The sequence below is a fragment of the Lepidochelys olivacea genome, assembly GCF_965140295.1.
Source record: "Lepidochelys olivacea isolate rLepOli2 genome assembly, chromosome: 10".
Lineage (NCBI taxonomy): Eukaryota > Metazoa > Chordata > Testudines > Cheloniidae > Lepidochelys > Lepidochelys olivacea.
The window spans coordinates 61,285,916-61,299,425 of record NC_140420.1 but is presented as its reverse complement, the minus strand read 5'-3'; the positions used below and the strand labels follow the sequence as shown (position 1 = coordinate 61,299,425).

General features: G+C 40.0%; 1 protein-coding gene across 2 annotated transcripts in view; it reads left to right on the top strand.

The window, feature by feature from the left end:
• UNC13C (unc-13 homolog C) overlaps positions 1-13,510 on the top strand; it is a gene marked incomplete at its 5' end in the record, with an annotated part of 390,158 nt that overhangs the window by 132,115 nt on the left and 244,533 nt on the right. For both annotated transcript variants that reach the window (XM_084641195.1, XM_084641194.1), the window contains 2 exons: positions 7,537-7,764; positions 12,505-12,646. In XM_084641195.1, coding sequence (XP_084497321.1) covers positions 7,537-7,764; positions 12,505-12,646 — 370 coding nt within the window. The remainder of the gene's footprint in view (positions 1-7,536; positions 7,765-12,504; positions 12,647-13,510) is intronic.

Genomic DNA, 13,510 nt, shown 5'->3' with positions numbered 1-13,510 from the left:
ACATCCTTTAGATCCAGTTCTGCTATTTTACACTCATTTATCAACATACACCACTTCAGACCTCACCCCTGAATCTGGACTGTTACTTGTAGTTGCTAGTAGGCCAAACACATCCCTAGTGTGGATCCACTGAAATCTAATACTTTGTTTCTTCGTTTAATAATTGTTTACAGTTTGAAATTTTGAATTTAAAGGTTCAAAAATATTTTTTGGCTTGACTTTTAGGTATAATTGCTCTAACAAATGTTAACACCACAACTACATATGCACAAACATTTGGTATACTTGTTTTTAACATTTACACATGGTACAAACTGCTAGAATTAGATTGTAGATATAATAATAATGGACTTGTTTTTTTACGTACACTGTCAATCTGTATATCTGTCCTTCTATTTAATAGATTTTAAGGTCAGAAGGCACCATCTCCCATGAGATACAATACGGGCCATACAGTGTAGCATTTCCAAGTGCACCTAAGTGACTTAAGAGCGCAAATATCATTGATTTTCAATGGAGAGTTGGTATGCTGTTCCAGTAGTTAATTGCCATCACTATCTAAGCTTTACTGAGTTCAATTTCCAGCCATTTTCTCTTATGCCTTTGTCTGCTAGATTAAAGAGCCCTCTACTATCAGAAATCTTCTCCCTATGTAGGTAATTGTGAACCCTGATCAAGATGCCTCTTAACCTTTTTAATAGCTAATTAGAGTGAGCTCCTTTAGTCTCCCATTGTTATTGGAAGGCATGTTTTTCAGACTGCAAGTCATTCTTTGGGCTCTTTGCTAAACCCTCTCCAGTTTTCCAACATCTTTTTAAACGTGTGGATGCGAGAGCTGGACATGGTATTCCAACGCAGGTCTCACCAGTGCCATATATGTATAGAGAGGTAATGACACCTACTCACTCCTTCTTGACACATCCAAGGACCATGTTAGTGAGGGGTGTTGTTGTTGCTTTTGTTTTACCACTGCATCATCCTGGGACCTAATGTTCAGTTGATACTTATGCCACACATATCACCAGGCTATCTGAGCACTTGGCAAAGTTACAAACCTAACATGGGCCCACGCATCTGAGATAAAGGGTGTTCCCCTTTGGTTTCTCTGCTTCCTCTCTGAGGTGAGGCACAGGCCGTTTTGATCAAGCAAACATCTACAATTTAAGCTATAGATATAAAACTTAAATCCACTTAAGGGATCCAGTCTTTAATATTTTTGGGCCCCCAGATCACACTTTTGGGTGCTTTAAGTGGCCAAATATCAATTTTGGCTGCCCACGTGTAGATCTGAGTACTCAAATGCAGGCTTTGGATTCTACTATGCCACCTGTGTTTGAAAATTAGGTCCTTACACAATGTCTTTTATTGAAAAGAAATTTTAAAGTTTCATCACTGACATGGAATCAGCCAGCAAAGAAAATTTTAAATATCTTTCTGAATTCCATGCTGTTTTTTGCCCTTGGGTGTGTGTGAGAGAGAGAGGGCTGCAATTAGCAGTATTAAATCAGCCAAGGCTCTGGCCTTTCCTTTTTTGACCTCGGTGGAGCCACAGCCATGTACATAATCTGGAAATCTGGCCCATTGTCTCTCTTTAACACCCCACCAGACAATCTGTCTGGCTAGCAATCTGGTGATTGCTATGATGGATTGTCTTTCGAGCAGCTACAATTTGGTTTTAAGTGCAGATTGCTGTCCGCTAGAAATGAGTTCAGATAACAAGCTCAATTGGGTCAGTATTCCAAGATGGTCCTAGACTGAGGTTAAACAATAAAATCAGTGCTCTATTTATTAAGCCGCTCATTTTCACCAAGATGCTGCTTTCAGAAGTAGGTATGGTATTAAGTCAGAAATCTTCGCTAAGTTGTTTGGATCAGTCCTTGGGTAAGAGGGCTTTGTTAATTTTATTGTACAATATAGGCCACTGTATTGTCTAAATGACTCTAATCAATAATGCACAGACAAGGCTGTTGATGGATTGGCCGTATTACAGGATATAAGAATAGTTTCATTAAATTATGCCATACAGTTTGGCAATTGTATCTTGTATTAGTTAATGCATATTTCCAATTTTATCTGTATTGCCTGGAAAATAAGCATGAATTTTGATAGTGACCCACTACTGCCACATTGAATGTATCCATGATTTATTATTACAGCATAATTTCCTCAGTCTGTACTTATTAATGAAAGGCAATGATGGAAAATGAAGCATGTTGCTTTTCTGATGTCTAGCAAAAAGGCATGTAAGGTCAAAGTTACTGTATTTATCACATTGTTGAAGCATTTCAACAGTCATCTTTCACCTCTCCATACAACTGGAAATCGCTTGAGGTCTCTCCAGCTGGTATTTGTTTTGTATTGGCACTTAACCTTTGTGTGCATGTCTCCTTTTTCAGTTTGAAATCTTTGCTCACTGGAATTTGTCTTCATCGTTCAAAAACTACCTGTTTGTCAGTACCAGGCACAGAGATTCTCAGGGATTCTCAAGATACAGAAGCCATAGAAGATTATGCTACTGTGTTATATACCCCATGGAATTCCGCCTCCAGCATTCCACTCTTGCCTCATCCATTGCCTTTCCAATCTTGTGCAGTGGATCAAGCCATGCCTCCCATATGGCCATAAATATCTGTGTCTTTGCTGCTCTGTAAAGTGCCTAGCATTGTTCAGGCACAATATAAATAATAATAATAAAAAAAAGATGATTGGCTCAAAAGATTCTATAAGCTTCCAATGAAGTCCACATGCTGATAGAAGACCCTTTCAGTGCTGTCGGACAGAGAGCCTCTTCTTGAGTCATGACAACCTGAGAGAGCTTTAAAGAAAAATGCCATCAAAGCAAAATAGTAGTGCCTGATGGCATCACGGAAAAGGGATTATACTCCAGCAGATTAAGCACAGAGCTGGAACTCTCAAATTCTAATTGCAGAGCAAGTCACTTAACCTCACTGTGTTTTAGTTTCACCCAGTGTGAAAAGGGAATAATAATACCTTCAGTACCTCCATGTACCCCCACAGGAATTGTGTGAGGAAGGCTAATTAGATAATGTTCGCACAGTGCTTGGAAATGTAAAAGTGCTCTACAGCTGCTAATAGTCCTGATGATTCTGCTGCCCTCATCTATAGTAAATACTGAAAGAGTTCCTTAAGGCAGAAGGCCAGTTTAGATGCCAGAAGACCTGATCACCAAAGATCAGTAATAGAAAAAACAAACAAACCCAGCTACAAAGCATTGAACATAAAAAGCTGCCTTATCAAGGCCAACAATCTGACTGTTTGTTATGTGGAATATATTTCTAACAATATTTGCACACAGTGATTATTCTTACAAACTATCCTATTGCCCTAGGTAACTAAATAATGTGACATCTTTATTTGCAATGTTCTATAAGTTTTTTCTTATACTAATTATGTTGTATAGTGTATTCTAACATAACCTCATCTATTTAACTCAGGCAAAAATGGCACAATTGTAAGGGCTTCCAGTATACTTTTAGTAATGCACTCAATCTTGCAGCATGGGAAATGGACAGGTCTCCCCAGCTGGCATAGAGCCGGGATTAGGTGGCTTTTAAGAGAAGTGCACACAGCTGTATGATAGATCTCTGTACAAAATACACTTATTTTGCTACGTTTTATAAATGTGCTCATAACTTGGCTCCCTCATATTCATTGTTTTCCTTTATCCAATGCAGACTGCAACCATTCCTTTTGCTCCAGCCAGTGTATGAATTTCAAAGTGCCTAGAGCTAAAACTGGCTATGGAGGAGAGGTTTGTGGATTGTGGCTATAAAAAGCCTGAATAAATTACTTGCTTCATTAAATAGGCACCCACATTTTCTGGTTTTGATAAACTTTTAATCCTTTATTTTAAGCAGCCATGTCAGTATAAATGAACTGAAATAGCAACTCGCTGTTGCCAGCAGCGTTAGACTGAGTGTTCTCCATTATACTGCCTGTGTTGTACTGAAGTCAGCTGTTGTAAGGTTATATAAGTTACTCCCTCTTGGGACCCTCATGAGGAGAAGAAGAAGAAGAAAAAAAAAAAGCATCTCAGGTGGAGAGTGCAGAAAGCAACATTTTAAATAAATGTAGACTGGGATAGATGTCAGTGCAGAAATACATAGCCAGGGTCCAATTCTATCATTCTAACTCAGGCAAATCTCCCACTGGAATCAAAGCTAGTCTTTACTTAATAAGGAATGAGTAACTGCAGAATTGGTCCACAGATTTCAATAGTATGAATCAACAATCAGTAGCATCTATTCCCACAGGACCTGTCGTGAAAAAAGTGATGTCTATCACATCACTGTTTCATTGGTTAGAAAATCTTCTTTGTATTGCTCTGTCATCTTGCTGTTCTTGACAGTCTCCATATGGCATGCACACCTGTGGTATATCTTGTTCAGTGATCCCAGCTACCTCCCTTCTCTGCTGCTATCATTTTTAACATAGCATTGACCACCTGTTTCTGGTGGTGGTCTGCCACGCCCCACTTTCGCATGCTCTCCTCAGAGCTATGTTTCCTTCCTCGTCCTCAACCTCGCACCCTACTCTGAGCCGAGAAATAAACCAATTCGTTATCGGACACCTAAAACACTATGTTACTCAAGTACAATATGCAGTGATGGGGCTGCCTCTCAACAATGCTTTCATTAGACAGAAAGGAGAGGACTTTACAACAGCATAGTTAGCTCTGAAGTGCCACAGTGATCAGTGAATATATTTAGAAAAATAAATATCTTGAAAGCCCTGTAAATTCTCCATTCATGAATTACAAGTTCAGCCTTCAGCTGTGAAGAACTTTTAATGATGCCTTCCCCAGCCTTGTGACTCTCTTTTGGCACGTGTCTCTTTTATGTACTGGGGCAGCTCTAGTGGTTTTGCTGCTGTAAGCAAACCAGCAAATGTCCCTGCCTGCTAACCAAGTCACCTGAACAAAGAGATGCTGAAAGCTTTGCTCCTCCTAATATTCCGTTTCCTTCCTCGGCCACTTTCACTGATTGTAGAATAGCGCGAGCCCTGCCCTACACATATGCTGTATATAAATTACAATCACATGGGTAGGTTTCACACCATCTTGTCAACTGTTGGGAATGGACCACATCCACCCTGATTGAATTGGCCTCATTAGCACTGCTCCCCCCTCCCCCCAACTTGGAAAGGCAACTCTCCTTTTTTCATGAACTGTATTTTTCACTCCATGCATTTGATGAAGTGGATTATAGCCCATGAAAGCTTATGCCCAAATAAATTTGTTAGTCTGTAAGGTGCCACAAGGACTTCTCGTTGTTTTTGCAATCGAATAGGCACTATCCTTTGGTCTTTTCTGCCACCCACCTACAGTTTGGGAAATGAACAGTAATGGGAGTTGTGTTAGAGAAAGGAACTTCCTTAGGCTCTGGTTTAAGCGCTTTGGGTCACATTGTGCCCTGCTGCTCCCCAGGAGCCCAAAACAGGAAGGCAGTGGAAGATGCAAGGAGTCCTTTTTAGTTCTCTGCCTCAGTAGGGCCCATCCATGTCCCTATACTATAGTGGAGTGCAAGACATGAGCAAGGAGACAGCGAAGAGGTAGAACCATGCTCACCCCTCTACATTGGCTAGCAGAACTGGAGGAGTTATGCTGCACCCTCCAAAGGGGTATGGCATTGGGAGCTCTGTCCCTGTGTGCTGGGGAGCTTGAGGACATAGCCTGTCTCCTCCCTGAGATGGAATGTCTCTAGGGGCTCCTGTTGGGAGGAGCAGCTCCATGCCACCCTCTCAGAGAACTGTGCCTCAATTCAGCTTTAGTGTTCAGCTTTCTTCCTTTAACTTTTCTTGACATTGATGTTTACTAGCAGCAATGTAAACAAAGCTTAGTGTAATGTTACATTTCTGTGCTAGTTATGGACGAGTACTATGTGATAGCTAAACAGGGCACAGGTGGGCTCTTTCCCAGAACTGGCCCCATGACACCTATGGTCCATCATTAGGTTTCCATCCAGGAGTTACAGACAGTTGAAACAAAGCAATATGTTTCTTATCTATCTTTCCCCTTCACTACTCTTAATAAAGAACTTTCTCCTATTTTGACATATGCATGTACTGACATGTCTTCAGTTTGCTATCCCATCCTGGGGGAAGATCGCACATCTCTGTTTTGAAGCTGGCACCTGGTTACTGTGACAGCTGAGAACAGAATAATGTAGAGTCCCCTTGTTTCTGAGTGTGATGGTTAATAACAATCCTTTGATTTGTTTTTTATTAAAAAATTCAAGGTTCTGTACCCCTTCTTTACCCCCAAACCATCTTTCCCTCTGCTCTCCTAGAGCAGCATTCTTTGCAAAATGTCTCTAAATTGTCCCATTGGTACATACCCTGAGTTATCTACCCAATTGCAACCAGAATTTAATCAACAAGGGCCGGATATTGGCCACTATTTCAGAGGCCCAAGGGGATGGAAAGCTGGCTTAGAGCCAGCAGGAGAGTTAACATGAAACCAGCTCGCCCCGCTTCTGCTCATGGAGTACTGAGCTTTCCAGTGACCTACTTAGTTGGAAGGAGATGTGACCAGAGTGTGCTGCCCTCCAGTGATCCTAGTTTGGGCTTCCTGTGCTAGTTCTTGGGAGGGGGAGTTAGAGCAGCCCTGAGGGTCTAAGCACTTAGGCTCTGTGTTGGTGGAATGGATTTTGCCTATGATGCCTGACTTATGTGGCTTTTGGATATGGTCTTGTGGAAATGCTCTGCCATGAGGGGATGAGGAGAAATTTACTCCAGTGTATACAGTACCTGCAAACTCTGGGATTTACCTCCTGAGTTGTCCTGAAAGCATCTGAAACAGTTCATATTTCTTGGTCAAGTTATCAGCTCTCTGATAAAAGGGGTTTGTAATGGGAAACAGTGACTGTCTTAAATTTATAATTGTCATGCAATGCTATAATATTTGGCAACTGTAATACACCAAATAGTCTGTGCCTTGAAAATCAGGGTTTCCCATTCAGCATGGAATTCCTTCTAGCTTCTTTTATCAGTTTACCTAGCAAGTAGAATTTTACTCATTCGCTAAGGAAACTATACAAAAAAAGGAAATATAAATGTTGTTATATTAAGTGCTCAGAAAGGAAGTATCCGAAAGAGCAATGTTTTTCGGACAGGGTCAGATCCTGAAAACTCAATATAGACAGACAACTTCCCTACCACAGAGTCATTTGACATACATTCTTTCTCAATTATAGAGGCCACTTAAGACTCATTCATCACCTAGTATTGCAAAATATGAAATACTCATCAGTATAATCTCAGGTAAAATTACAATCCTAACCTTCAGTATAGAGAATTACATCCCAGTGGATGGCACAGCAGTTCCCAAATGCTTTTTCTGTTGTGGGATGGCACCTTGGTTTCTAGTTTATAATATTTGGAAGAGCTGTACTCCAGCATTGTACCTAATATTGGCTAGAGGTTATAGAAGTGAAAACCAAACATGATGATGTGATAAGTCACTTGCTCCAATGTTTCTTTGAATACATCGATCACTTCATTTATTTTAAAACTCAGGAGCTGTAGAGAAGAGTTCTAAACATGGTGCAGAAGATAAGACCCAGAATATTATTACTGCTATGAAGGAAAGAATGAAGATTAGGGAGAGAAATAGACCAGAGGTATTTGAAGTGATCCAGGAAATGTTCCAGATTTCCAAAGAAGATTTTGTGCAATACACAAAGGCAGCAAAACAGAGTGTGTTGGATGGGACATCCAAGTGGTCAGCAAAAATAACCATCAGAGGTGAGAGATTTTTTTTTCATATTGAAAAGTTCTCTAGTTGAAAGAAGCTCTTTCATCCCCAGTCCTATTGCTACAAGTTAGTGTTCATAGACTCCAAGATGAAATTCCGTGTTAAATTTTATCTCAGGGTATCTATAAATGATTGGTTCAATAACCTCTTAACTGGAAGCTTGAGTGATAGTCATGGCAAATCCTTTACTCTGAATAGACGGTGTCAGTAAAATAAATGTATATTTCCTTCAGACATAAATAACTCCTTCTATTTTAGGATGGGAAGATAACTAACTGTTCTTTTTTCATCTGTTCTGCCTCCTATCAGCACCTCCTGTGCTTGAGATTTTGCTAGTATTGATCAATTTCAAGGGTTATAGTTGATCTCCTAGATGTGTTTTTAATGACTGAAATGCGAAGAAACTAACAATTCCAACTCCTTTGGTATGAGAGTCCCCATCCATTTTTTGTTTGAGTAAGATTGTGTTCCAGTTAAACGATATTTATCTAACACATCTGCTCAAAACTGTTAACTGTTCTTCACCTTTGAATTTGGCCAGCTTCTCACAAAGATTCCCATTTTGTGTTAAAGCTCAGGAATTTATTGCTTATATCTTTTAGTTTCTGAATTCAAATGTCAGCACAGGAAACTTAAATATAGGTGGTTGCACAAACTGACCACCTTGCATATGGTACTACTGCATGAAATAACTTCACTACAAGTGTAAAGAATTAAAAATTAGTGATGTGAAACATTAAATGCCCTTGAATTTGATTAGATTGAACATTAATTTAATTTAACTTTAATGTCATTAAAACTAATCCATTTTCTGATTTTAAAAGTGAATTATGCATTGCCTTCTTCTCCAAGATTTTGATGTACTGTCATAGGGGATCAGAAGATAAGCTTTAAAACCCCTTCCAGCTTTCACCACTCACTTGTGAATACAATAAAAGAAAACAAGTTTTGCTTTCTGTTAAGCATTAATGCATGTGTTAGTGAACAGGTATAATTTTTTTTTTTTTTTACCCATTGATCAACTTGCAGACTTCTGTGCTTAATTTAGTCCCATGTGATCGATGTTCTTTACACACAATATGGTGGGTTTTTCTAATGTAGTTCGCAATATACCTTCAATAGTATTCTGAGCACATATTGTATTTTTTCAGTGGATCAAAGATCCAAACACATGCATATTCCTGTGTCTTACAGCACTGTCCTTATTACTGTTTATGCCTGTGAATTAAGTGGAACTGCACAGCCAGCATAGAGATGTGAAATTATCTTAATGTGCTACTGAGGAAATAAGTGAATCCATTCATACTTTACCCACAGTGTAGGATGATATGATAGATACAAAAATAGCTGCACCAGATGGTACAAAACTAGTTTAGCCATTAAGGGCTTGATCCTACTCTCATTGATGTCAGTGGCAAAACTCCTATGAACTTTAATGGTGTAGAATCAGGGCCATTAGATGAATGTTCCCTAATTGACACACCAGGTCACAGAACTAGAACCCCCCAAAGGAAAAGAGAGGCATCTTTTCTTGATGGTTCCTTTCCTTGTTTGGAACTTGTGTGAATGGAGCCCGAGAGACCTGCCTGAAGACAGCAAAGCTCTAGTCATATCTGCCTGGAGAGGACAGGATGCATCCTGACCTGGGGCCTGATCCAGAGCCCATTGCAATCAGTAGAAAGATTCTGACTTCAGAGAGCTGGGAATCAGGCCCCAGATACTGGGGAGCAGACCAGGGTGGTTAAAGGCAGCCAGGAGAATAATGGGATGAGGAGAGACAGAGGTTAAGTGGTCCAGGCTGGGAGGAGAAAGTAGAAGCTAGGCAGAAATGCAGGAGGAGACTTACTGAGCCAGAAAAGTGGACAACAAACCTTTTTTAGATATCTTGCTTCTGCTGGGTCGCTGGAACTGCAGCACAGCCCTCTGTGTATACAGCTGTGGCTTTGCACATCCACTATACAGAGACTCACATTATACAAATGTTTGTGGAAGGGTAACAGCATTATTCTCATGATATTGTTGTTTTCTTATTGTTTTTGTTGTGGAACCTAAGATTCTCACTCATGGACATGCACTACATCCTGCTAGGCATCCTACAAACCCATAACAATGTCTTACACTTGTATAGCACCTTCCATCTCAGGATCTCAAAGAGCTTACAGCATTAATGGATTTAGCCCTACCACTCTGTGTGGTGAGAGAAACTTCTTATCCCCATTTTCAGATGGAGAAACTGAACCAAAATAGGTTAATTGGTTTGGAAATAGAATAGCCACCTTTCCGCTCCTGCAAAGTGCAGAGGGCAGACTCAAGTGCTTCTAATAATTTGGAATAGGAAGGGTAGACATGTACCCCCACCTGGGAGTTTGTGTTTCATTACTCAGTGTTACTACAGTGTAATTCACTGTGTACCTCTTTGCAAGGAAATTATTTAGCTTCAGTCCCAAGCCACAAAACTCTGGATACCTCTTTCCCAGGTTCAACAACCTGGCATTATCTTCTCTCCCTTCCATAAGAATGGAGTCTTGCCCTATATTCTTCTTTTGAACTGTTTTCCCCTAGCCATGCTCCAATGCACCCACAACAGGCAGGCTTGTTGAGGTATTTCAGAATCTTCTCTGGCTTCTGATCAGCAGCAGCATAGCAGCACCTCAAGTAAGCTGTGTATCATGTCTGCTCTGGATTTTCCATTGTTTGGTCTCATACCATGCTACAGAGAATGCCAGCAGCATTTGCCCTTTAAAGTATGATTCTACTTGGCAAAATTACTTTGTAAAATGGTGCATTGTGTAAATCCACCTTTATTATGCCTCAGTTATTCCCTCTTCAAATTTACTCAATTTGCAAGTAAGAAGATGAATGCTGTTGTTTTCCCTACCTGCCAGCCCTAAACAATGAACCTGATTTGAGAATCCAAGAGAGTTCTTTGTGGCTCATGAATCATCACCAGAAACAAAGGCTCCCCTCTGATACGCAGTCCAAATCCTCCCCTCAGTGACTGCTGTGTAGCCCCATTACCCTCAGTTTATGCTCTTAGGTTTACCTGTGCAAGTCTCTTATGTTCAGTGTGATTGCACAGGTCTAACTGAGGACAGAAGTGGGTTACACAGGTGACCCTGTATCAGAGGGGTAGCAGTGTTAGTCTGTATCCACAAAAACAATGAGGAGTCTTGTGGCACCTTAAAAATTAACAGATTTATTTGGGCATAAGCTTTTGTGGGTAAAAACCCTACTTCTTCAGATGAAGGTGACCCTGCAACTGGAATTTAGTTCATTCCAGGGGAGATTTTCCAAGGGCACCCTGGCATGTGACTTCTTTGACAGTCAGTGGGAGTTGGGTGCCCGCTTGCCATTTGTGACTTTGAAAAGTGCCCTTTCTGCTAACAGTGAAGTGCCTAGCAGAAGCAAATGCAGTTGAATCCCCAGAGCTGTGGTGTTCTACAGGGCTGACAGTAATGAAAACTTACTTTTTTTCATAAGTCAGCAGATTTGACTCTGAACACACACAGGGAGCAGATCTGCTGGCTCAGAAAGTGCCATTTTTATACAGTCACTTTTCTGAGTACACAGTGAGCTTCATTATCCCATGGGATTGACAGCAGGATATGTTAACCAAATGGTACCATCAAGATATTTTAAACAAAGTGGTCAAAATAATAAAACAAATCTCTACTGATGTTAGCAGCCATGACAAGTTTTTCAGCTGCAGGTTATTCTGTTTTTTGACAATTTTGCATTCAAATGAGAGGTTTCCAGTGTTTATGAATTATGAGGGAAAAGCGAGTGATATGTATTTATATTTACTGCAGAGTCTATATACATTAGCCATCATAAACTCTGAAATGTTTACACAGCTCATGGAGAGACAAGGTGGGTGAGGTAATATCTTCTGTTGGTGAAAGACAAGCTTTTGAGTACACAGAAGCAGAATACTGTGTAGTTTGAAACTTGTCTTTTCCACCAACAAAAGTTGATCCAATAAAAGATTACCTCATCCACCTTGTCACTCTAATATCCTGGGACTAATATGGCTACAACATACATGGCTAATGACAGTTACAGTTAATTTCCTTGAATGCAGTCTCTCCATTGTGACTGAAGGCTTTTGACTGGCTGAGTATTGTATATAGTATTACACTATTTTAGTCCCAAGTATGCCAAGGAGGACCGATAGGGTGAAGTGCTCATTAAGGATATCCATGTTTAGTTCCAAAACTCATGACAAAAGTTCTGCCAGTACAAGCAAAACTCCTTTCTTAGCTTTGAAAGCTTTTCCTACTGTGCAGGGAATCAGAAGACTTGAACTTGAATTAGACTGTAACATTACATTGCTTACAGTGCAGTGTTGCAGAAAATACATGGCTTGTATCATACACACTGTATAGTAGATAAACTCTGCAGTTAATCTTTAGATTATTGCACATTAGCTAGATTCATAGTTTTTATGGGCAAAAGGGGTCATTATCATCATCTAGTTTAACCTTCTGCATAACAGAGGCCATGGAACACACCCAATAATTTCTGCATCAAGTCCCCAGCTAACAGAAGTTAAAATGATATTCTCTTCAGCACTCCTTTGTTTCCTATTAGCCTTTCTTTTCAAGACTCCCTATACTGTGTGTTTTTTTTTTTGTTTGGTTGGGTTTTTTTGGGGGGGGGGGGGAGGTTGCATGTGGTCCTTAGCAATGAAAGCTTCAGGGTAAAACCTGTTTGTTTCATTTTTGTTGCAGTGGTTTGTGCTCAGGGTTTACAAGCTAAGGATAAAACAGGCTCAAGTGATCCATACGTTACAGTACAAGTTGGCAAAACCAAACGGAGAACTAAAACTATCTTTGGAAACTTGAATCCAGTATGGGATGAAAAATTTTATTTGTGAGTATAAAAGATGCAACAGTTTTTTGGCTAACTTTGTGACATGCTATTGAGTGAGATTATTTCGTCTGTCAAGATTTGTTGTACCCATCACACACTTCTATAATGCATTAATTAGCAAATCTTTGGTTGGAATGACAACATAGATACTGAAATCTTGGTTATGTTATGACTCCCTCATGTGGGGATGAGCAACCCAAAGTCAAGTCTAATGGTGAACTGATCAATTTTGTTTATTGAACTGGGGCAAATTAATTAAAATAATTATAGCCATTGTGATAGTAAATTCTTCTTAATTTTCTTTTAAACACCTATTTTCCTGTGCAATGTACAGCAAAAGAGACCTCATTTTTGAAAGAATGACATTTAGGAGTAGATTTTTCGAAGGCACAGGTGGCAGGTAGGTGCCTAACTCTCAGTGCTAGTCAATAGGAGTTAGGAGCCTGACCACTATTTTTGCCTTTGAAAGTCTTGACTTTAATGCCTTGCTGAGTGAGAATCAATTCAACATAAGGAACAAGGGACCCAAAAGGAGGTCATGAGGTGTGTCTGAAAAACTTGGTCTTGCCAAGGAAAACATTATCATATGCTTATACTGGGCATTCCCCTGGCAGCTGATGGGAAACTGTCTTCGCACTGGCTTGCAGGGAAGGGTCATCATCACATGTGTACTTTGTCACAAACAACTAAAGAGACCAATTTCAAACTTGAAGTACTTAAGCTAAGGGATCCAGTCTAAATGAGTGCTTAGGTATCCATGTACCTGTTCTATTACCAACTGGAACTCTTAAATGTAGAAATGGCTGCCCTAAATTAGGTAGTAACATTTCAATACTGGACCCAGATATTGTAGGTAGCTGATAA